Source organism: Protomyctophum parallelum (genome assembly GCF_964188405.1).
Source record: "Protomyctophum parallelum genome assembly, chromosome: 15".
In the NCBI taxonomy this organism is placed as follows: domain Eukaryota; kingdom Metazoa; phylum Chordata; class Actinopteri; order Myctophiformes; family Myctophidae; genus Protomyctophum; species Protomyctophum parallelum.
Genome location: NC_139710.1, coordinates 38,840,128 through 38,865,164, shown reverse-complemented (window position 1 = coordinate 38,865,164; position 25,037 = coordinate 38,840,128). Strand labels below are relative to the sequence as shown.

The following is a 25,037-nucleotide window of genomic DNA, read 5'->3' as shown; positions in this document are numbered from 1 at the left end:
AAAGAGTACATATAGACTGTCTAAAAGGTATAACACACATCCTTGCGGTCTTGTTTCCTTGTAAATAAGCCATGGTTCACATTGCTCGTCATTAGACATCATCATCCTACCTAGGAGCATCCTACCTAGCTTTCTTGCATCCTACCCGGAAGTTATGCGGGAACGCCTACTGAGTGGCAAAAAACCCCATAAAAAACTACTTTCTGTTTCTGGCCTTGACAGCCCATACATCCAAACAGAAAAGGGGGATTGTTTTCATAGTACCCGGCTGCTTGTTTTTCTCTCACATAATCTGGCAACACTGGTGATGACAAAAATCATTGTAGTGACGGGGTGCAGTTACAAAATTAGACATATCAGTGCGCCGTGTCAGATGAAATGGCGCATGATCGAACTGACATGGATGGATAATAGTTTGCTCTTATTTATTCATATTAAAATAAATATATATCATTTGATTTAAATTTGATATTAAAGCCAATAAATACGTGGTTGTATTTGATATTATGTTAGTGACGCGCTGGTTCTCGTTTTCCCCAAGTGCGCATGTGCGCGGAAGTATATGACTGGAGCACAACAGGAAGTAGCACAGAGAGGATGTGCGATTACTTTTATTTACTTTATTTTTTTTCTAAATGGCTCTGATAAATAAAATAACACGTGAGGGATCAAGAAAAGGCTGATAAATTAACTGCGTAGAACGACGACAAAGTAAACAATATGACATTCTTAATCTGTAGCCTGAGCCTCGGTTTTGTTGTCTGTTGTTGCTACCCGTGGTTGCTACTGGCAACGCTTGTCAAGCTTTCTGTGGTCATCCAATCACAGAACGATCTGTTACTAAACCAACCAACCACAAGCCGCTACTCGGCTCAAAACACAACAAGTCTTCACAAAGAGAAGAAGTCTTGGGTTTTGCTGCTTTGCTGTATATTTATTAGTGTGTACAGTTAGTGTATTTTTATTTTAGCTGTATGGGTAGATATGACCATGTCCAGTACTGATTGTCCCTAAAAGGCTGTTTCGTTTTTAGACTGATTCAGAATGAAAACGCGAGACTCGTCGCCGCCCGTCCACGTCCATGTCTCAGAGAAGACGCCTGTGCATGTCCATCGGATGAGAAGTCCTCCTAAGACTACCTCACGGGTTTGTTTGTTTCACCACTCATTATTAAAGTTACCATTTCAACACACAGACAGGGCCGTTATGCATGCCAATACCGCCATTCATAGAGAGAGAGAGAGAGAGAGCCGGACAGGGCTCTTTTGCAAATTTGCATGATGTGTAGAGTTGTATACAGTGGGTTGGGGAACGGTTTTTGCATCACGGTCTAACTAAGCTTAGCCACGTCTGTGAGTGACCTCACCGACCCCGTCCTCCTCCGTTATGGGCCAGGAGGTCACCGCAGACGGTCAAGCAACTAAGCAAGATGCATATTATTGGCATTGTAGCTTGTAGCTCTTTTTTTTGTTGGGATAACGGTTTTTCGAAAGGTGCCATGTCACGTGCGAGATGGTCAATAATGTATTAACCAAACTAAGGTTCCACCGAGATTTGAACTCTGATCGCAATAAATCTGAACATGTCCTCTCACAGAAAGGATATGACATGTTGCTTATAAGAACATTGTTAAGTGTGGCAACTAGAACGTGCAGACTTTTGAATGTATTATTAACCAAACTAAGGTCCCACCGAGATTTGAACTCGGATCGCAGGATTCAGAGTCCTGAGTGCTAACCATTACACCATGGAACCCTATTTCTGTTGAAATGGGTGTGGCCTTATCTTCTGGACAACTTTGATCATTATCGGCGATAAATCGTCACAAACTGTCCTCTCACAGGAAGGAGATGACATGTTGGCATGTTGCCAAGAACCCCCACATTCTTGTATTTGTATGTGGACTCTCATTTGGAAAATATTTAGGAGCCCCAATACAAGATTGATTTGTGTTGTTTTTGGCAGCAAATTTCTATTTTAGTTTAGTCATAGTCTTTGGAATGAAACTTAATTTAGTCACATTTTAGTCACCTGGAATGTTTTGGTGTCAGTCCAGTTTTAGTTGAATGACTGTTTTTACACTTGCTGAAAATAGCCTATCTACAAGCTCGCAATGCGTGAGCTTGTAGATCTGCTATTTTCAGCATTTAAACCAAGTGTAAAATGACTTATACTGGATCTTTTGTCCACTAGTCTCTTCATAACATTTTATTCTAGTTTTTATTTGTCAGTATATTTAGTTTTAGTCATCATAGCTTAGTTTTTATTTAGTTCCATTTTATTTAGTCAGTGGAAAAAGGTAGTTGACAGACATTTTTCATCGTAGTATTAGTCGACGAAAACAACACTGTTGTACAGCATAAAAACTGATTTTTATGCTGTATATCAATTTACTAATTTTGCAGGGGGACCTCCTGGAACCAATAAACAATGCACCCTCCCCGTCACATTCTCTTCTATGCAGATCAGGACCGGTGAAACGACACCGGATGCTGGGTTCCATTACCCCTCTCCCTCTGCCAGGTCCAAGTCCCGTAGCCCGTGGATACCTCCGGGCAGAGTGTCCTCGCGCGGAGACGTGGGCTCATACAAGTGGCAGGTCTCTTGACTGTTATGTGTTTATATGTTTCCCCTCTATTTTGTTTATTTGAAAAGGATCCCCATTAGCTGATGCCATGGCAGTCAGCTAGTCTTCATGGGGTCCACACACAACATATTACAAAACACATAAAAAAAAAGAAAACTACAACATGAATCGCATTAATTCAGTTACATCAATATCAATATAAAACACAATTAAATAACATGGTTTCACCTCAGCGTGCGTTTGTTTGTTAAAAACTGTTCTTGTGCACTTTGTAGCTATGAAGACTTCTATTACAAAACGCTATGAATCTATGGGTGGTGGGGGTCAACTGAAGCTTGTCAATTCATATTTCTAAGATGTCAAGGACCATCAAAATGATACGTATTTGCCCGCCGACCCACATCTCAAAATATTTTGTTTAAAAATGTTTTTCCACAATATTTCTAAACTACCGGTAGCAGATCTCCAAGGTCATAGTGCTCATATAGCTGCTATTTTTGAATAGCCAAAGTATAACATAATGGTTACAAGTGGTTAAAATCTAAAACGACATGCTTTCCCGGTCTTAATGGGTTAAATAATTCCAATTGTCTGCTTTAATGTTTTAGTTTGCTCATTTTGTACGAGTAGTGTCGTCCCATACTTTTCAAAAGGTGAATGGAGAGATTATCCAGGCGTTCATTCATTTTATTTTTATTCATTCATATTTTAGAGGTCCACCCAGCCATTTGCATCTGGATCAAACCACGGTAACCCAGGCAACAAGGAGGATGCTGAAGAGGGATACTGGTCATGTGAGAAACGTGTCAGTAAGATTGACAGGCTGATGATGGACGCAGGGCCGACTATGGATGAGGTGTAGCAGATACTAATTGAAATACGAAATTAGCCATAATCACTAAAAAATAATTCTTGTATTGTCCCTCCATGCTGTGGATGCCTCTAGAACTATACCGTTTTAAAGTAATCATTTTTTATTTATTTTTGCTCTTCAGCCGAAGCTGCGGATGAAGGATTCTAGACTGGGTGCCACAGAGGAAGAGGAGCTGGTGGCTGCATCCAAAGATCTGAACATCAGGTAACGAAGAGAATCTGTCGCCCGAGACATTGGCTGCGGTTACATGAGGGCTTATTCATTCAGAATGAAAACTTCAGAATTAATTAATTCAGAAGTACGTTTTTTTTTAATGTTTACATGGGAAATGTCCATTCCGAATGAGTGTTTACATGGACAATACTTTTAAATCCCATTATTTCATTCCACATCAGGTTTGGGGCTGGGAAGGCTTCTGATTGGATAGGAGGCGGGGCGGATATGTTTACGTCCAGTGGTGGAAAGTAAATAAGTACGTTTACTTTAGTACTCTACTAAAGTAAAGATTTGAGGTATTTCTACTTTACTTGAGTATTTCCAATTTCCAATACTTTTACTTCTACTCCACTACATTTCAGGTAAAACAAAATAATAATAATAATAATAAAAAAACACTTTTATGCCGTATTACTTTATATTTGATGTATCCTGTAGCCTATGAGAGGTTGCTCTCAGAGATGTGAAATTAAACATGTCTAGTTTCTTATAATTAATCGCAAAACAAGAGCATAATATCGCCATACCAATTACATGGAAACAAGCATGCACAGAAAGACCAGAATGAACTTAAATCCGAATGAGTGTTTACATGAGTCCACAATTGTTTCAATAGGATTTAAAAATGGAATAAACCGGTCAGTTACATCAGATCTAAGTTTAAATCAGATTGGCCATTTTCATTCTGATTTAAGTTTTTGTAGGTGTTTACATGACAACTTTTAATAGGATTTAACTTTTATTCTGAATGAAAAGGGGATTTAACTGTCCTTAGCCATTGTTTACTTTACACCTCATCTGCACAGGCAAGGAGCGAGCGATGCGACGGCGATATCGCCCCGAAAAACTGTCCTGATATGGACAATATATATAAGCAATATATAGTAGCGTGTAGATCTCAACCAATAAAAGTAGTGATGGGAGATTAATAATCGGTCGGTATCGGCCGATTTGAGTTGTTTTTAGATTAATCGGCATCGGTTTGATTAATCAATCAGACCGATTAATTAATCAGTCCGATCAATTGGTCTGTCTTTACAGATGAACAAGCCCAAAGTAACAGCTTGAACAGATCTACAAGCTCACAATAATACAAAAGTATTTAAGTTAAATCTGACTTGCCTAAGCCTTCAGTGCAGACACCCTGTTACATGTATTTTTCAGAATGGACAAAATTATTATAATTTTTCAATACAGAATGAGATCATATCGGTAATATTATTACGATATTATTATCGGCCATGACAGCAATTAATTATATCAGATATCGATATTGGCCAAAATGTCTCATCGGCACATCCTCAAATAAAAGTATTTGGGGGCCGCGAAACCTCGCTCAAATAGAGACTCTGCGGGCGAATATAGGAGGGGTGGACGAGGTCGCTGCACGGCGCGTTGTCACTCGCAGTACGTCAGGACAGTCACACACAGATTTTCCTTGAGATGTCCTCGTTCGTTCCAAATTTGCTCGCTTGCATCGCCAGCAGTGCGGATGAGGTGTTATGCCGAGAGCGAGAGAGAAAGAGAGAGCAGAGCGAGAGGAAGCTGGGGGGAGAGAAAGGGAGGGAGGGGACACAGGTCTCTGTTTGGAATCGACGGTGAAAAATACGTTTTCGATGTACAGTACCACACACTGTCAGCGTACACTTACAGGATGCCCTGTTGCCCCGTTCAACCAATATATCCGTTTAAATCAGCGCGTACTGTATATCAAATAATCATCTCAAGAAATATAATCTTCTACTACTACTACTGCAAATAATACTGTGAAATACGTACCGTTGCTTTCAGATCAGATTCTGCTGTGCACCACGGGGACATAGACCTGCTCCTGAGAACACTGGTGGAAGCTGAGATTGACGGCGTCTCCATAGCCAATCAACTGTCAGCCTTGAAGGACACTGTAGACAGCCTGCCCAAGGTAAAGATGACCTAGAAGAAGCCTTGCTGTCATTTTCCAAAATGTTTTGTTTAGTCACTCTCAGTCTAGCCTCGGTACCCAGGCTTTTATTTCCATTCAGCATTCGGCTCCAAAAATGAGTGTTGGCAGAAGCCTCAGCTTATAATGCCAGCCCTTTTAATATTCAAAATAGCTATAAAGTATGAAAATACAAACAAAACAAGACAAAACAAACATAACAAAACAAAAACAAATACAAGACAAAAAAAACATACAAAACGGAAAAAGAATAATATATATATATATATTTATATATATAAATATATATGTATATATCTTTTCCCTTTTCCGTATATATATATATATATATATATATATATATATATATATAATAAACTTAAATAGTTTAAGTTTTCTACTGTGTGTGTGTGTGTGTGTGTGTGTGTGTGTGTGTGTGTGTGTGTGTGTGTGTGTGTGTGTGTGTGTGTGTGTGTGTGTGTGTGCATGCATGCATGCATGCATGCGTGTGTGATACAGGTGCGCCCTATATATTTAAACTTAAAAAAAAAAGAATATATATATATATATATATATATAAATAATAATTGCAGCAAGGCCAAAAGGTTGAGCAATATATCTCTTATATTATAGGATAAACGACTGTCAAAGATGGACGCCGTTTCACTTGGACGACAGCGGGAGTTATTGTTGGAAAAGATTGAGATATTTGACAACACAAACCGCATCCTTCGGGAACGTCTCAGAGAGTGGCGCGACTATGAGGTAAGTTTTTTTGTTTTTTTTTCACGAAAAGCCATGACACAACCAGTCTAATCCGAAAGCTAAATTCAGACAAATGGTTCCAGAACGTTGTGTCAGGTGGAAGGTAAAAACTGCAGTCCAGACAGGCACAAAAAGCCCACGATAAGCTTTATAGTCCAGTCATTATATGAAAAAACCTAGGACAAATTGCAACAGTAGCAAACTCAACTGATTTTGTATCCTCATTATGTCCTTAGTGAGGGAAAAAAAGTCCCAAGGAATCCCATCATGGGAAAGTTTTGAAAACGACCTATATATATTCATATCGAAAAATGCCTGTTATAACATAGTGGTGAATGGGGTTCAAAATTTTACTTTTAGATATCACTATAAAAACTCACAAGCTGATTACACACACAAAGACAAGAAAAAAAAAATCACAACTTCATTGAATTATTCTGTTTACTCATGCAAATCACACATTATCTTATTTGATATGCACCAATTAGCATACACGCCAGAACTAATCAAAACATTTGATAAAGACATTTTTTTCTTCTTGGAATATTAGTAGATAGGCTCTGTGGAGCTCAGTCCATGAGGATGGGGCTCAAGGGTTTATGTCCGTGGGGATAGGTCCATGGAGATGGGGGCTCTGGTGTCTTGGCAGGGCAGGAGATAAGGCTGAGGGATGAACAGGAGACGGTTAGTAAGGACAGAGAAAAAAATAAGGTAAAGTACAAAAATGGCTAGACTGGTCAAATAATTAAATCACTTACACAATACAACACTACACAATCTAATCTTCATCCTCATCACAGGCCATCTGTTTTGTATGAGAACCTCCCTGTACTTGAGCTTCGTGTACGTCTCTCTCTGCCTGTACTTGGTTCTGTGTCTTTTGGGCTGTTATATGTAGTTATCTCTGGTCGTCTGGTGTACGGCGACATTCTTTGTGAACTTTATCACCAGGTACTGAGGTTATGCTGTCTCCCCTCGTTACACTGGCCTCGTTTATAGACACACATCCCTTCTCTCCGAGTGTTGATACTAATGACCCTGTTCCACCAACACCTTGCCTACAAATTACACATTGTTCATTTGCCTCCATTTCCTGAAATGGATAAAATAAATGTACAAAATTAACAATGTTTGTAATACCTGTTAACTTTAATGTCAATATTAGGTCAGAGCTACAAACATAAAACATATCTTTCATGTAGTTGTTGACATTAACTTCAGCTGAGCACTTACTTGAACTTCACACATCCATGTTAGGAACTGAGCCTGTTCTGGATGAGTAGATTATGGAAGTGGGAGAGATGAGGGTCCAGAAATCTAGAAAAGTGCACTTGAATTTTTGTTTCATGTGCTCTGTGTGAATGAAAAATAAATATTTAGCATAATACTCATAGAATGATTTAGTCTTGTTAATAGGCTACACAGCTGGTGTGCCCCCGCGGGCGGGGGCTCTGGGGTTCAATCTAGGTTTTAAGCTAGCTATTTAATAGCTAATTACTAATGTAATGACAATTTAAAAACAACAATAAACTTTAACGTTACAATAAAGCAACATTTAACAATTGTATTAGGCTACTAGCATGATTGATTTGTTTAATAAATTGATTGATATTAATTTATATTGTGAAAGCTTCCACTGACAATAGCAGACCATCAAGCACAATGCGTGGAAGCTTTCCCCACAATTACAGAAAACAGAAACAACACTAGCATTCAGCCCTGAGTCCGGTTACCCATATAGGGTTTAAGTGGTTAATGTAACAAGTCAAGAGAGTCAAGAGTCAAGAGTGATGCTGACACAGTTCAGTACACACAGTCATCAACATTATTTAAGCTATTCTGTACATTGCAATAACTATCACAGTAATGTTAGCTAGCATGGTTAATAGCTAACTGACTAAATCCTATATTAAACAATGCTTTGAAATGTTCACATCTATAACGCTTATTATATGTTACTTGATGTATATATATATATTTTTTTACCTGCAAGGGTCTCTGACTTTAGAGGAAATGGATAAATATTTCAAAGCTGTTGGGATGGTTTACATGTCAGCCATCTTGATCTTGTTGTCAAGAAATACCAATTTATGCAATGACATTCCTGTTTAAGAACTCCCAGTGTGCAGCAATGGGCAAATACACAGTTTTTATAATAGGCGGAAATTACATATTTGTACAGCATGCAAAACACTACATGATTCTTGCACAAAACTACATGGGCTTAACATAAATTTGGTATGTCTGTATAGGGGAGGCTTGTAGGTACCCATGTAACCCATTTCCATTAACATTTATTGAGGTAGAAGGCCAAGGGGCCATTTGAAAAATGGTGATGGCCATATTTCCTTCCCCAAAAAATCGTCTTAACTTTGAATAATTAGGTATGTAGCCCCCTTTCCAATGAGGTAACATGACATGGTTGGTCTCATTGGAAACCCGAGGTTGTCTAGAATCAAATGGTATCTTTACTTTTGAGCTACCTCAAAATTTGAACGCGTCACAATCTCTGAAATACAGTGTCGTCAGTGATCCTGCCAGCAATCAAGTAGGTGTCATAGGGGTAACAAAACATTGAAAAAAAAACACATTTCCCATGATGGGATTCCTTGGGACTTTTTTTCTCTCACTAAAGACATATTGAGGATACAAAATCAGTTGAGTTTGCTATTGTTGCAATTTGTCCTAGGTTTAGCCTAATTCTGGCCTATAATGACTGGACTATTACTTACTACTACTAGTAAGAGTGAAAATTTTAATTAGTTCCTTAATTAACTTCCTTAACAGCCCCTTTTAGATTCTAAACTTCTAAAGGGACTGAGGAACTAATATAATTGACAGTCTAAAGTTAGAAACATGGCAAAGTGAGGACAACCTGATAGCCAAGTTATTAGGGCCCATACCACATGGGCACCACATAATGCTCTCATCAGCAAGTCATCCCCGGTTTCATTCCAGGCTGGCCGGACCATTGGCTGTATGTGATTGCAAACGCAGTGATTGCGAACTCAGTGAGTGATTACTATGGAAGCCACGCTGTAACACCACCCGCCCGCCACCAGAGGGCGCACCTGTATCACACACGCACACACGCATGCATGCACACACACACACACACACACACACAGTAGAAAACTTAAAAGAAAACTAAAAAACTAAAACTTAAGAAATAATAAATAAATAATATTTTAAATACACACAGGTGTGTGTGTCAGACTGCCACACCAGCTGCGTTTGCTTCCCACGTTCACGCGTCTTACTTGTTCCCATACTCTCTCTCTTCTCTCTCCACTATTGCTGTGTTTTTAATTGCTTAAAAATACCCCCCAAAAAAGGAACACGGCAAAATTAAGATCACTGAGATTATTAAGATGGAGTATGTATTCTCATCTTCATGACTCCAAACTGAAACATGACTGTTTTTCTTTTTCTTCTTCCACTGCTAGAAAGACGAACTAACAAAAAAAGTGGCTGATTGTGAAGCAGAGAATAATGTAAGTAATGACCCATATATTTAACCCATTATGTCGTGAGGCCGATTCTACAAATGTCTTTTGTCTTCTAAATCATAACTGTTTCATGGTAAACCTATGTTGTTATTTCAGAGGTGCTCAAACGTTTTCATGTCAAGGACCCCCAAGTATTTGCCCCCCCCCCCCCCTTCTCAAAATATGTTGTTCCAGGGACCCCCAGATGCAAAGATTTGAGTTAAAAATGTTATCTTTATATATATATATATATCAGAACGAAAATACATCGCATGGATGCAACTGGGACGTATCCTCAGTGATGTATCCCAAGGTCATCGGGGTTTCGGGTCTCGCGAACATCATACCCCTCACTCAGGTGACCCTCAGACCCACTAGGGAAAGACCAGGGCCACACAATCCGTTGGAACCACTCCGGAACTACGACTGAGAGGTACAATTCTGGCATGTGGAGGGACTAGGCTCTGTGGGTTGGCTCCTGTCCGGGCCCCTCCTACGTCTCACAAGGTCCACTCCTGCTCTCACCATGAGTACAGCGAGGACCTGTGCGTTGCACCAGACTCCCAGCACCAAACACTTCATTCAGGAGTGGTGGATTCTTGAGCCGCAATGGTTCTGCAGGCTCCACATGGGCAACTGTAGCACTGCAGGCTCCACTTGCGGCTCGAATGGCCCTCCTAAAGGCCTCATCGAAGGTTTTGGGCTTCCTCCTCACGGAGGATGCAGGCTGGGGCGCTAACCCATACTGCTCCCGGGGTGCCGGGAGCACGTATCCTCAGTGATGTATCCCAAATGATAGTGTATATTTATATTTTCCAGGTTCTTTCGGCCAACCTCAACAATAAAGAGAAAGAGGCTACCAAGCTTGCTGAGCTTTTGGAGTTTCAAAAGGTTTTCATGATTCTATCTATTTTTTACCACATATACCTATATAATTGGCCAATTGAAATCGAAACCGTAAAATTGGTACTACACTTTACATCACACGATTGCGATATAATATGTGTCATGTCATGGCCCTCATGGTTGCTGTGACATACAAAGTTTACGGGTGAATTAATTTGCAGTTACAAGATCACGATGTTTACTAATAGGAGCTTGTATTCATTCATGCTGCAATCTTCCAAATCACAGGACAGCGTAATGACTACTGCAGAGCTATCAAAATCTCTCCAATCATCCCGCAACGACCTTGAAACTCAACTACTCATGAAAGAAGCGGAGAACAATCACCTAGCTGCCCAGATTCAGGTTTGTCACAAAGCAAATTGACTGTTAAAATGTGTTTACTGTTTATCTGTGTGGGACTGAGGATTAGGGGTGGGCAATACGGAAAAAATACAATATTACAATTATTTTTCAAGCAGTATCACGATCCACGATATTATCACGATTCATTTTCCATGTTGGTTTTTAATGGTTACTTTTTTAACCACCTACAAGGTAACAAAAAGAAAAAAATTATAACAGACCATTTAGGCCAAAATACTACTGTTTGGCGAACGAAACTGTCGTTCTACAGAAGTATAAATGAAGTTATAGAATTTGCATTCACTGTATCACGATATAGACTATCTGTATATCACCATATCACCCCCTACAGAGGATGGAGCAGAACTACAGCTATCAGCGGCAGGAGTTAAAGTCTCTGCAGGAGGAGCTGCAGGCGCTGAGGCAGCAACGAGAGGACGACAGAGAGAGACAGAGCGTGGAAACCATCGCCCTGTTGAAACGTCAGGCCGAGCAGGCCCAAGAGTCCGCCAGGCAGCTCACCACACAGCTACAGGAGAAGGTAAGAGTCCGGCCAGGCAGCTCACCACACAGCTACAGGAGAAGGTAAGAGTCCGCCAGGCAGCTCACCACACAGCTACAGGAGAAGGTAAGAGTCCCGTCCGGCCAGGCAGCTCACCACACAGCTACAGGAGAAGGTAAGAGTCCGCCAGGCAGCTCACCACACAGCTACAGGAGAAGGTAAGAGTCCGGCCAGGCAGCTCACTACACAGCTACAGGAGAAGGTAAGAGTCCGGCCACTCGGCCAGGCAGCTCACCACACAGCTACAGGAGAAGGTAAGAGTCCGGCCAGGCAGCTCACCACACAGCTACAGGAGAAGGTAAGAGTCCGGCCAGGCAGCTCACCACACAGCTACAGGAGAAGGTAAGAGTCCGGCCAGGCAGCTCACCACACAGCTACAGGAGAAGGTAAGAGTCCGGCCAGGCAGCTCACCACACAGCTACAGGAGAAGGTAAGAGTCCCGTCCGGCCAGGCAGCTCACCACACAGCTACAGGAGAAGGTAAGGCCAGGAAGGCACTTTGCAAACTTTTTAACATCACCTGATTTCAACTAAAGTAAATTCTGCCCACTAAGACGGATGTCCTGGATGAATCAGATCGAGGCCAGATCAACTTAAGTCATATAGTCGGATCTGGCCCAGAACCTATCTTTATTATTTCAACTGGTGAAGACGTCCTGGAAATGACCATCTGGATCATCTGGCCTAGTCCTGAACGTACCGGGAGGACATCATCATAACGTCATTTGGCTTGCTGGTTATAGTAGTACTGATGTTGTTTTAATCCAGTAATCGTCTATTTACATTGAGATTGGAACATTTATGTATGTATGTACGCACTCTCAGGAGACCCAGCTAGCAGAAGCCTTCTCGGCATCGAAGGACTGGCGCGCCCACCACTCTAAAGAGGTGGCTGTCAAAAGTCAGCTTGAGGATGAAATCACCTGTCTTAAAATGTGAGTACGCTCAGCCCCTTGTCTGGTTTATTTTATTACTTTAACCACCTCAACATATTTTTTGGGGGCACATTATTTCAGGGGAACATTCTTACAGATCTTTAGCAATAGACCCATTCTGAGCCTTCTGACTAACCCAGCAGGCTCTTTCTGCCTTGTTTCCACCCTGGTTCCGCCTTATGGTTGGTTGTTTATGTGGAATTTGCTAAAACATCTACAAACATAATTTATGCCCAGTCACTATATTAGGTTTTTCTCCTACTCGGTCTGTGTCTCATAGGTGGGTAGGCAACAAATCCTAACGATGATGTCACTGGTGGACGGGTTTCTGAACTACCCACAGCCCTCCTATGAGACACAGACTGAGTAGGAAAAATGTGCTATTTTTATCATGAACATTAGTGAGGACCTATTCTATGAATAAATATACGATGGAAAGTGGTGAAGTCGTCCTGTTTAACCCATTTTGGCGTTTCTAGCATTATGTCATAATTTAGCTATTGAAAAATAGCAGATCTACAAGGTCATAGCACGGCACCGAGTGCCGCGTGGAACAACATATTTTCAGATGGGGGTCGGCGGCCAAATACAGATAATTCTGGGGGCCCTTGACATGAAAAAGGTTGAGCACCACTGACATAGAATCATAGGTTTTTTCAGAAAACTGTCAGGATTTAGAAGACATTTGTAGAATCATTCCCAGGTCAAAATGGTTTAAAGGACCACTTCACCACTTTTCAACCTATCTTCATATACAGTAATAGGTTAATATTTTTCTACTCAGTCTGTGTCTCATAGGAGGGCTGTGTGCAGATCAGAAACCCATCCACCAGTCACATTATCGTTAGGCATAACGTTTTTTAAACAAGATCTTTTTTACAAAAATGTTTAGATTTTCATTATCGTGAGAACGATGGCTTCCATTTTTGCATTGCAACTTTTCAGGACTAGAAAGCCTGCAGTTCCTATTATTAGCTTGGACACAGACTGAGTAGGAAATGTGACATTTTATCATGATTATTAGTGAGGACCTATTATATGAAGATGGGGTGAAAAGTGGTGAAGTGGTCCTTTAACCCATTTTGGGCGGGAACCCCTTTTGGTGTTAGAATTATGTTATGCTTTAGCTATTGAAAAATAGCAGAACTACAAGCTCATGCTTGTAGATCTGCTATTTTTGAAAAATCGAAGAACTACTGACATAGAAACATAGCTTTTTCAGAAAACTGTCCGAATGTAGAAGACATTTTTAGAAAATTCAAGTAATTAAAATGTAACTAAGATAACCAAAGTGTTTCTCAGCCAGGTGACTGAACTGACCACCAAGCTGCACGCTGAGGAGGACAAAGGCAGAGCGGAGAGACAGAAGCTGTTGGACCAGCTGCATAACCTGAGCACTGATTGCACCTCTACCAAGCTGGAGAACCAGAGACTGAAGGTAGATGCTTCGATAGACCTGTAAATAATTATGTGTTTTTATAATAATGCACTTTAGTGTTCGTACGATGTGCCAACTTATCTGTTTACTAACTAAATCGACTTATCCGTTTACTAAATCTGCCTTACATAAAACAATAAAGTGAATAAACGCTCGATAGCTGCGATTTTGGCACAATGTAATGTTTATAAAAGCTCAATTGTTTTTTAATTATAGCATAAGATGTATCAGTGGTTTTCAATCCTTTTCATATGAGCCATGGACCACCACTCAATGAGATTTTGCCTCAGACCCAAAACTTTGAATATTTTGGATTTTGTCGTTATTTTGTCCACAATTCCATGCTGTATTGATGTTGGCAACATAGGAGTGATAAACGTTCAAAATCAACTATTATTTGACATTCTCTAATTTTGTAGACATCTTGTAAATTAAGTAATGCCGATGTTTAACAATAATCTCACTCTCGAGAGCGTAATATGAAACCAAATGAACCCGTCGGTGTCCATTTGGTTTCATTTTACGCTCTCAAGAGTTTAAGACCTATAAGGGTCCATTTGGTTACCCACTCTCCATTTAGCTGGGTGGGACCACCTGGAACCTCCTCAAGGACCACTGGTGGTCCCTGGACCACTGGTTGAGAACCACTGCTGTAAATGATAGCTTTAATTATCACAACTTGGAACAACTATTGTGTACTTGCTCCGACCTAACTAACTAACTAACTAACTAACTGGATTAATCTCCACATTGCATCTCATTTGGAAGGTATTTTACAATCAGTAATACTGAAACATACGTAAGGATTTACGTTGTGCGTGTGGTGGTGATTATTACTGTTGCACTCACATTCTAATTCCAACATTGATGAAGGCATGCGTCCCAAAATGTGTGCTGGTTTGGTTTGACTGCTGCTGCGCATCCTTTATCATTATTAGACAAGACTCATAAGACTATTACAGTGCAGATTGTATATTCATTTCTACACATTCTGCTCTGCCATAATTGTTCTTATTTTATTTTATTTTTCTTCCAAAGGCTTCGTCGGCCTCATCTGAAGAAACACTCCGATTTGTTCAGTCCGAAGTACTTCAGCTTAAAACGTCTGTTAGGAAGCACGAGAGCCTGGTGGACAAATATAAGAATAAGGTAAGGCTGTCTGTCCCTCTATAAAAAATAGGCAAAAGCCGCAAAAAAACGTAAAGAAAAAAAGAAAAACACCAAAAAGGGGTTCCCGTCCAGAATGGATTAATTGTACAGTCCCAGTGACAATGACCCTTGTCCGCCCCGCCCCCCAGGTCCACCAAGCTCGCCTGGAGTCGGAGGAGCACCGCCTGAGGCTGGAGGCGGTGCAGAAGGAGGCGCGGGACATGAGGGGAGACCTGGAGAGGGAGATCGAGCAGGTCCGGAGGCAGCTGGTCTGCCGCCTGCAGGATCTGGAGCCTCTGCCCGAGAGGCTGCGCCACAGCGAGGCCCTGCTGAGAGAGGCCCAGGAGCAGCTGGCGCTCGCTCAGGGGAGGAGGAACGCCGAGCAGAGCAGCGCCCTCTCCGACCTCAGGCACAAGGTTACTGCATGTGTTAGAGCAGTGGTTCCCAAACTTTTTCATGTCAAGGACCCCCCCCCCCCCCCCCAAATTTACACCAATTACCCCATATTTTAAAAGATATGCCATAGACTTGCGGGGGTCTATGGCATAGACCCCCACAAGAGAATATTCTTACGGCTCCAGCAGTGATTCTCAAGCCGTTTAATTTCAAGGACCCCCCAGTTTGACATGCATTAGTCAACCCCCCCCCCCCATTTCTATCTCTGGGACCCCCAATTTATATTGTCAAATCACTGTTGGTTTAACTCTGAGAATGTACACTCTCAGAGTTACAGACCAATAAGGGTCGATTTGGTTCCAAACTATCATTTAGCTGAAGCAAAGATTTGAGTTAAAAATGTTCACTCTGAAAGAATATATATATATATATTCAAAGATTTACGCCACATTTTCAGGATTTTTCAAAAATAGCAGACCTAGAAGCTTGTAGATCTGCTATTTTTCACTAGCTAAAGTATAACATAATGCTTGAAACACTAAAAGGGGTTAAATAAATGTGTATATATATGTGCAGGTGGAACAACAAGGCACTCGTCTGGAGACCTTCCAGCACAAGAACGTGATTCTGCAGGAAGAGAACAACCTGCTGAAGGAGAACATGGAGAGCTTGGAAAGGTACACACGTTTTCACGGCGCCATTTTCCAAAGGCGACAAAACGCATTTAGAGATTTTAATACCATTTAGACCCGAGGACGTTTCTACAAATGCCTATTAAATCAGCTTTCTGAAAAACCTTTGTTTCTAATATGCCAGTCGTTCTCAAACATTTTCATGTCAAGGACCCCCAAAATATATATGTAATTGGCCGCCGAATCCCATCTGAAAAAACATTCACTCTGAAAGAATATGTCATATATCGCACCATTTGAAAGAAAATGGCACCTGTTTTTTACAAAACGATTATTAATTGTGTTACATTATACACATTTTGGTTAGCTGTGCGTCTATGTTAAGGCAGTAGCCTTTTAGTTACAGTAGCTGGCCGCCCCAAAGTCGGCATATATCGTGCTTTGAAACGATTACGCTTCAGTTGCACCACCCCACCTCTCCAACTTGTTTTGTCTTAGGAAACTGGAGGAGAGCACATTGGACAACAGAGACACGGCTCAGGTTGTGGTCGTGAAGGAGGGCACCATTAAGAGCCTTCAGCAGCAACTGGAGGAACGGACCAGCGACTGCAGCCTCCTCTCCAGGCAGCTGGAGCATGCCCTGGAGGACTCCAAGAGACAGGTCTGTCTGCCTGTCTGCTTTGGAGATCACTTTAACCATGCAGGCTTCTGTCGAAAAAGTTACCATCTTCTGTGTGGAGTTTGGATGTTCTCCCCTAATTACATTAGACAATTGACACTGGGTGAACAAAATGTGGGATAAAGATTTAAAGTTTCTTTTTACGATCTTAGCTAACGATAGTAGCTAAGTACACTTAAGTACTGTACTTAAGTACAATTTTGAGGTATTTGTACTTTACTTGAGTATTTCCAGTTTCCAATACCTTTACTTCTACTCCACAACATCTCAGAGGCAAATATTGTACTTTTTACTTATATTTGAAAACGATTTAGCCTAGTTACTTTGATTAGTGTTACACCATTACATTTGAGATTTACACTATTACATTTGAGATTTGTATACATTTGAAAACTTGAAACGGGACATTCCGCATAGTAAGTACTTTCTACTTCAGGATACTTAAGTACATTTTGATGCCAATACTTTTGTACTTTTACTCAAGTACATTTTGAATTCCAGACTTTTACTTGTAACGTAGTTCTTACATTGCAGTATTGATACTAAACCCATTTATGCCTGACGTCGAAATAAAAAAAAAAAAAAACTTCTAAATTCTTACAGTTTTCTGAAATACCTCATGTTTCTATATCAGTGGTGCTCAATATTTCATGTCAAGGACCCCAAAAATTATATGTAATTGGCCCCCGACCCCCCCATCTGAAAATATGTTGTTCCAGGAACCCCTCAGAAGCAAAGATTTGAGTTAAAAACGTTCGCTCTGAAAGAATATATTCAAAGATTTGTGCCACATTTTCATGATTTTTCTAAAATAGCAGATCTACAAGCTCATAGCGTGGCACCGAGTGCAAAATAGCTAAAGTATAACCAAAAGGGGTTCCCGCCCAAAATGGGTTAAGTAAACCACTGTGTACTGGGGATGTTTACATTTTTTCTTGTACATTTTCTTTTCAGATGGACGAGAGCATGCAGAGGGCCTTTTCTAAAGAGCGCTGCTCCCAGTCCAAAGCTCTGGACTTGGAGAGCCAGCTGAGCATAGCCAGAACAGAACTGACCCAGCTCAACCGAAGCAAGGAGGAAGTGTGTGACATTTCTTTATTCCTCGCCAATTTGACACAAATGTACATTTAAACTGTCGTGGCCGAGATCAGTGCTGCACAATTCATCGAAAAAAGATCGCGATCGAAGATCTCATTTTGTGAAGAATTGTGCAGCACTGTCCCAATACATTTTAATTATTAATCTTGTGTTTTTGCTACAAGAGAGAGACTTTTAGTCAAGCTTTGATGTTGTCTGTGTAAAGCCACAGTAGTTAATGGCTCCAGGTGCCACATTTTGAATGTAGTTAATGTTCAGCAGCAATTACAGACTAAAATACAATAAATATTATCATGGAAGAAAATGAGAACTGTGTAAGAATCGTGATCTCAATTCTTGTGGAGGAAAATCGAGATTCACATTTGAGCAAAAAGGGTACAGCCAGGGACGTGCAGAGAGTGCATGTCAGTGGGGCAGGGGCTGAAAACCCCGTAAGAGGGCACTTTTGGACTAAAATAGAGAAAATAGCAGATCTACAAGCTCACAACGCATCGCACTGCGAAGTGTTGAGAGCTTGTAGATCAGCTATTTTCGGGGCGCAACCCAGAACTCTTTAGCTAGTGGAGAATGGAGATGCGGTGTATATGACCTGGATTTCTAAACAAATTTGTTCAATGCAAAATACTGTGTTCAAGTTCAGGAGACTTCGGGGGAAAAAAGCAATTCTCCTGAAGGCTGCCTTCCGGCATGGCATGGAAAGGAGTGGCATTTAGCATTTCTTTCACCATCAGTAAATGCTGCATTCGTGGTCTGGAGAGAGCAGTTGTTTTTACAGACGGGTAAAAGGGCATGGGCTGAAGCCCCCCTTTGATGTCTATGTGTGCCTGGGTACAGCACTAAACTGAGACTTTGTGGTGTTCCTTTTCCAGATGGAGCGTCGTTCCCAGTGTCAGCTGAAGAACGTGAAGGACAGACTGGAACAGTCGGACTGTACAAACCGCAGCCTACAGAACTATGTTCATTTCCTCAAAGCCTCGTACGGAAATGTGTTCGGCGACTCTTTACTTGCAAACTAAATACGAAACATATGTTTCAAGCACTACATATTTGATAGAAAACGTCCTATACAAGTATAGAGCACCGAAGTCTGACGTCAATATCGCTAGGTTCATCTACTTACTTACTGCATTGTAATCCCCATATGGAGATTTTAGATCGCCTCATATAATAACTGTGTTATATAAACAAATCATCCCGGGCGTTTCACTCACTTCATATGAAGAATCAACTGACTGAGAGAAAACACAAATGTTACTGCTGCTGAATTAGTTAACTTTACGCTAGAAACAGACATACTGTATATAATTGACTGACTGGAAGTCTGGAGCTGTTGCCCACGCGACCCGACTACGGATAAGCGGTTGAAGATGGATGGATGTTGTAAACGACAGAGACACCTCCCCGACAATATCGCCAGGACAGTTTGTTTATTTTTGGATTATTATATGAGACGAATCTAAGATGGCCTGTGAACCAGGGGATGAGCGAGTGATGTCAGGACTTAGGTGCTCTATAAAAGCTTTTTCTTATATTCCTATTTTAGACTTTGAAATTTTTTGACTTTTTATTAATTGTATGATGAACCCAGTGAGACAAACTCGAATTGTTTACATTTAATTGTATGACTTACTGTAATAAATGAATGTTGCCAAGACAAATTGCTATAAGTTAATTTGCACTCGGCTGATTCTTCTGCCTCTAACCTTAAACCAAACCTATAAGGATGTAACCAGAAAAGGCTTTCGGCTTGTTTCCATTGGTGTCCTGTCCTCACGTACTCAATTTATCGAAAACATTATTGATAGACAAATATACACAATGCTATGCAAAAACATATAAACGAGTGGTGGAAAAAAGGGGAAAAAATGCTTTCTTCAGCACTTAATGACTTCTGTGGAAACCTGGATGCTATCTTTTGTTTCCTTTGCTATTATGACGATAGGATAATTATACGAGCAGCAAGTTGGCACTACCAGTTTTCATCCAGAAGATGGCAGTAGAGACTTTAATGTTGTCTTATAACAACTGTGCTCTCAAAGGAACTGTCCATGGTTTGGGGAATTTGAGGATAGAGACCCATGACTTTTTTCCCCCTTTTTTTAAGTAGGCTATTACCTTTTGGCCCACACATGGGCAACATATGGCCCTTTGACCATCTCAATCTGGCCCTAGAATTCCTCAAAGAAAAACTCAACAACCCTCCAGAAATCTACATCTTAAAAGGCAGCATTTTATGTTAATGCTTTAGAGGGGGATTCATTTAAGATTTAACCCACACTAATTATTAGTAATTCATGTACGGACGGTACATAAATACAAAAATACAAAATATAATCAATGTAACAGTGAAACAGTCTGCCTTGAGTCCAGTTTTAACATAATTCAGCACTATAGTTCAATATGTGGCCCTTTAGTCATTTATCGAAGTCAGTATGTCACTATTTTACAAGAGAAACCTGGCCAAGAAGGCCAGCAGCAAACCTAGTTAAATTCAACATAAAACATGCTTATAGTCATGCAAACTAAACATAGAAAATAAGAAACAAGAAAATAAATGTAGTTAGTCGTTACCAAATAAACCGACACCATGGAGGTTACAATAAGCTTAAACAATGCACTGGCCATAAGAACACTCTTAATTGTGACATTCCGCACACAAAACTGCACCAAAAAAAACATGGTCATGGTTTCTTCCGCAAATACATATACATGATACATTATTAAATTAAATCACATTGATTGAACATAATGCTTTCCCTAAATGCATTCCCATAGGCGAACAGTAACACAACAGCACGATAATAGAACAAAAGACAGGCATGCTGGGAAGCCTTCCTCCTGTCACTAACCACCTTACAGCTCCCTACAGTCATATTTCAATTGGATAGTGATAGCGAACTAAGACACTGTCTCTTTAAACTCCTCCTATGCGTACGAGTGTGCGAGCACACACACGCACGCACGCACGCACGCACGCACGCACGCACGCACGCACGCTCTCTCTCTCTCTCTCTCTCTCTCTCTCTCTCTCTCTCTCTCTCTCTCTCTCTCTCTCTCTCTCTCTCTCTCTCTCTCTCTCTCTCTCTCTCTCTCTCTCTCTCTCTCTCTCTCTCTCTCTCTCTCTCTCTCTCTCTCTCACACACACACACTCACTCACACAACCAGGAAGAAGTGAATTCAGTCAGCCGTTTGGTGGCCATGCAGACAGTCAGCAGCAGCAGAATGACACAGCAAGGAGTCCAACTGGACCAGGAACAGTTCTGCTGCTCCATCTGCCTGCATCTGCTGAAGGACCCGGTGACCGTTCCCTGCGGACACAACTACTGCAGCGGCTGCATCGAGGCGTTCTGGACTCGGGGCGAGGCTCCGAGAGGCGTGCACAGCTGTCCACAATGCAGGCAGACGTTCACGCCGAGGCCCGTTCTGAGGAAAAACACCATGCTGGCCGAGGTGGTGGAGAAACTGAAGGAGACGGGAGGAGGAGGAGGACCCCACGACGTTCCTCCTCCTTCTCCTCCTGATTCCTGCCATGCTGCCGGACCCGGAGACGTGGCCTGTGACGTCTGCACAGGGAGGAAACTGAAAGCCGTGACGGCTTGCCTTCAGTGTCTGGCCTCGTACTGCGACGCTCACCTCCAGCCGCACCATCACTCCCCTGCCTTCAAGAAACACAAGCTGGTCAAAGCCCCCGCCGCCGAGCTCCGGGTGAGCGTCTGTCCTCGGCACGACGAGGCCGAGAAGATTTTCTGCCGTACCGATCGGCGGTGTATCTGTTACCTGTGTTCCATGGAGGAAGAACACAGAGGTCACGACACGGTACCGGCCGCCACGGAGCGCACAGAGAGACAGAAAGACCTCGACGCGAGTCGTCGGACGATCCGGCAGAGGATCCAGGAGAGAGAGACGGACGTGAAGGCGCTTCACCGGGAGGTGAAGTCTATCGATGGCTCTGCTGACAGAGCGGTGGAGGACAGTGACTCCGTCTTCACTGAGCTCATCGCCTCCGCGGTGAGGAGACGATCCGAGGTGAGGGAGCTGATCAGAGACCGGCAGAGGCTCGAAGTGAACCGGGCTAAAGAACTGAGGAAGCGCGTGGAGCAGGAGGTCGCCGAACTGAGGATGAGACATGCTGAGCTGGAGCGGCTGTCACACACAGAGGATCACGTCCATTTCTTACAGCGGTACTGTAGCGGCTCCCTGTCAGTGATCGGTGAGTCTTCACAGACGGTCAGCAGCCATGTCCGTCCTCTACGCTACTTTGAAGACGTGAACGTGGCCGTTTCGAGAGTCAGGGACAAACTGGAGAACATTCTTCAAGAGGAAGGGACGAACATTTCAAAGACGGTGAACAGAGTGGACGTTTTACTATCGACGCCATCGGAGCCCAGGACCAGACCCGATTTCTTGCAATATTCCTGTCCAATCACACTGGATCCAAACACGGCAAACCAATACCTGACTCTGTCTAAAGATAACAGATACGCAACGGTGCTGAAAAAACAATCACATCGTCAGCACCCAGAGAGATTCACGGGCTGGTGTCAGGTTCTGTGCAGAGAGGGTCTGACCGGACGCACTTACTGGGAAGTGGAGTGGCGCGGAGATATCTGCGTGGCGGTCTCGTATAAGGATATCGGCAGGAGAGGGAACCGTGAGCAATGCGTGTTTGGATTCAACGACAAATCTTGGTGCTTGCACTGTTGCAAAGCGGGTTACGATTTCACGCACGGGGACGTCGTGACCAAAATCCCAGCAGGTCGGGTGTCGTCTAGGGTAGGCGTGTACCTGGACCACGCTGCCGGTACTCTGTCCTTCTACGCCGCCTCCGACACCACCACCACTCAGCTGAGTCTCCTCCACAGAGTCCACACCACATTCACGCAGGCCCTCTATCCTGGATTTAGGCTTCTGTCCGCTTATGGGGACACTGTTGAGTTGTGTGACCTCAAATAGGTCAGACTTTGTGGTCGTTATTCTCTACAACAAAAAGAACAGGGCAAAGCAGCTTTCTGCTTCTATACGGGGCCGACGGCGTGGAACACTCCCACCATACCTTCACAGCTTTCTGCTTCTATACGGGGCAGACGGCGTGGAACACACTCCCACCATACCTTCACAGCTTTCTGCTTGTATACGGGACAGACGGCGTGGAACACACTCCCACCATACCTTAACAGCTTTCTGCTTCTATACGGGGCCGACGGCGTGGAACACACTCCCACCATACCTTCACAGCTTTCTGCTTCTATACGGGGCCGACGGTGTGGAACAGACTCCCACCATACCTTCACAGCTTTCTGCTTCTATACGGGGCCGACGGCGTGGAACACACTCCCACCATACCTTCACAGCTTTCTGCTTCTATACGGGGTCGACGGCGTGGAACACGCTCCCACCATACCTTCACATGAAAGCCTCTGTATGGACATGTTTAAAGCACAGCTGAAAACATATTCTACTACTACACTCTTGCTTTTCGTTGAGCTTTAAAATCCTTTTTTAGTGTGGTTGCCCGAATGGGCAACCAGACTCTTGTAACTGTGACACTTTATTATTTCACTGGAGTAGTCTTTATTTTGACGCTTTATACCTCCCACACTGTACGCTGTACGCACTTGAGCCATATGTCAAATTGACCGGAAAAATCGGGAATCGTGTGCTTGTATTTTGTTAAGAGAAATGTTGTATAGTTTAATTGATATGAATTTATTAGTGAATTAAATTTCCCCATTGACATGAATGGGAAAAGGCAAAAATTCACATTCAAGTATTTGTTCCTCGGAGACTGTAATCACTATAGTTACAAAACTTTTAGGGATAATTCAACATTATCCCTAAAATTATTTAACCTTAAAATTTTATCGGTCGGCCTCATGGTGGCGCTATAACAGCCCACTTTACCTTTTGGCTTATAACTCTTGAACCATAGGTCGTAAAATAAAAAATATTTTTTCCCTGGATTCCTTGGGTCATGACGCATCTCCCCATATAGGCCACGCCCATTTCCGCCATGATAGATTTTCCGCCATTTTGAATTTTGTCCAAAACACACTTTTTGCTTTTCCTCCTACAGATTTTGTCCAAATCTCACAGAAATCGGCACACGTGATCTCTGGACCCATCCAATTAAAACTGAACTGCAGAATTTTGAAAGTGCGTATCGTTCGGCCGTAATCGTCTTCCGAAGTTAGTAGGAGGGGCCTATATCACAAAAAATGCCATAAATCACGAACGGAATGTCCAATCCATCCCACATTTCAATCACATGTCCGGGGTGGTTCAATCAACCAAGTTCTAAAAGCAATTCCATTTTCATCCATAGGGGGCGCCGCAAATGCGAGAAATGTAACCGTTTGTCGCAAAAACATGAATTTCGGGGGTTAAATCCCCTCCGAATTACTTACGCATGATCTAAGGCGTGACTTGAAATTGTAATTGGCTGGCAATACTAGTGGGAGGGGCATATGTAAGCCACTGCGGCAACCACACTCTGCAATTTTTTTAAATTTGTGATGCCTTTGACAGATGTTTGTAGAAGTCGTTCAGTTATTGTTACATCATTTTGTAATTAACCTCTTAAGTCCTACATAATATATACACTTAGTCGCACAACAATGTTCAATTGTAAAAATGGCTGATCTACAAACTCACAACACAGCATTGTGAGGCTGTTTTTGAACATTTGTAAAGGATAATTTCACATGTTTCAAGTGATTAAAGGATGGATGGCTTTGCTGGCATTTAATGTGAATCACCACCAGCCCAGGTGAAATGTATGCATAGTTCTTGTGAGGCTGGAATCTATTTTACAGTATGGCTCTAGATGCGGAACATAGAAATGTTATGTCAGATTTTCACATTCAGAACCGTGTTAATCAGACCAGTGTGTGTCCATGTGGAAACCTCGTATGAATCTGATCTCAGGTCAGAATGGGTTAATCAGACCAGTGTGTGTCCATGTGGAAACCTCGTATTAATCTGATCTCAGGTCAGAATGGGTTAAATACTACTGAAGTTTCACTTGTAGGCCTAAGTTTGGGTAAGAAACTG

At 42.1% G+C, this 25,037-nt stretch overlaps 2 protein-coding genes across 6 annotated transcripts; both read left to right on the top strand.

The window, feature by feature from the left end:
• The first annotated feature begins 646 nt into the window (after positions 1–646).
• Positions 647–19,630, top strand: LOC310872346 (outer dense fiber protein 2-like). 5 transcript variants are annotated; one of them, XM_083784130.1, is made up of 20 exons: positions 647–711; positions 1,034–1,146; positions 2,465–2,599; positions 3,300–3,443; positions 3,583–3,665; positions 3,857–3,925; positions 5,469–5,598; positions 6,229–6,360; positions 9,807–9,854; positions 10,668–10,739; positions 10,983–11,099; positions 11,452–11,640; positions 12,486–12,595; positions 13,898–14,033; positions 15,072–15,182; positions 15,332–15,598; positions 16,155–16,255; positions 16,709–16,871; positions 17,844–17,969; positions 18,857–19,630. In XM_083784130.1, the coding sequence occupies exons 2-20, from the start codon at positions 1,045–1,047 to the stop codon at positions 19,001–19,003; spliced, it is 2,382 nt and encodes a 793-aa protein (XP_083640256.1). In that variant the 5' UTR covers positions 647–711; positions 1,034–1,044; the 3' UTR covers positions 19,004–19,630. The 5 variants fall into 5 exon arrangements, with proteins under 5 accessions (XP_083640256.1, XP_083640259.1, XP_083640257.1 ...); XM_083784133.1 differs by lacking the exons at positions 647–711; positions 3,300–3,443 and having other exon boundaries at positions 904–1,146; XM_083784131.1 differs by lacking the exons at positions 647–711; positions 3,857–3,925 and having other exon boundaries at positions 904–1,146.
• A 1,579-nt stretch (positions 19,631–21,209) lies between these two features.
• LOC310871845 (tripartite motif-containing protein 16-like) lies at positions 21,210–22,940 on the top strand (the record flags this gene model as incomplete). The annotated part of the gene is made up of 1 exon (XM_083783484.1): positions 21,210–22,940. The coding sequence occupies one exon, from the start codon at positions 21,210–21,212 to the stop codon at positions 22,938–22,940; it is 1,731 nt and encodes a 576-aa protein (XP_083639610.1).
• Positions 22,941–25,037: the final 2,097 nt, after the last annotated feature.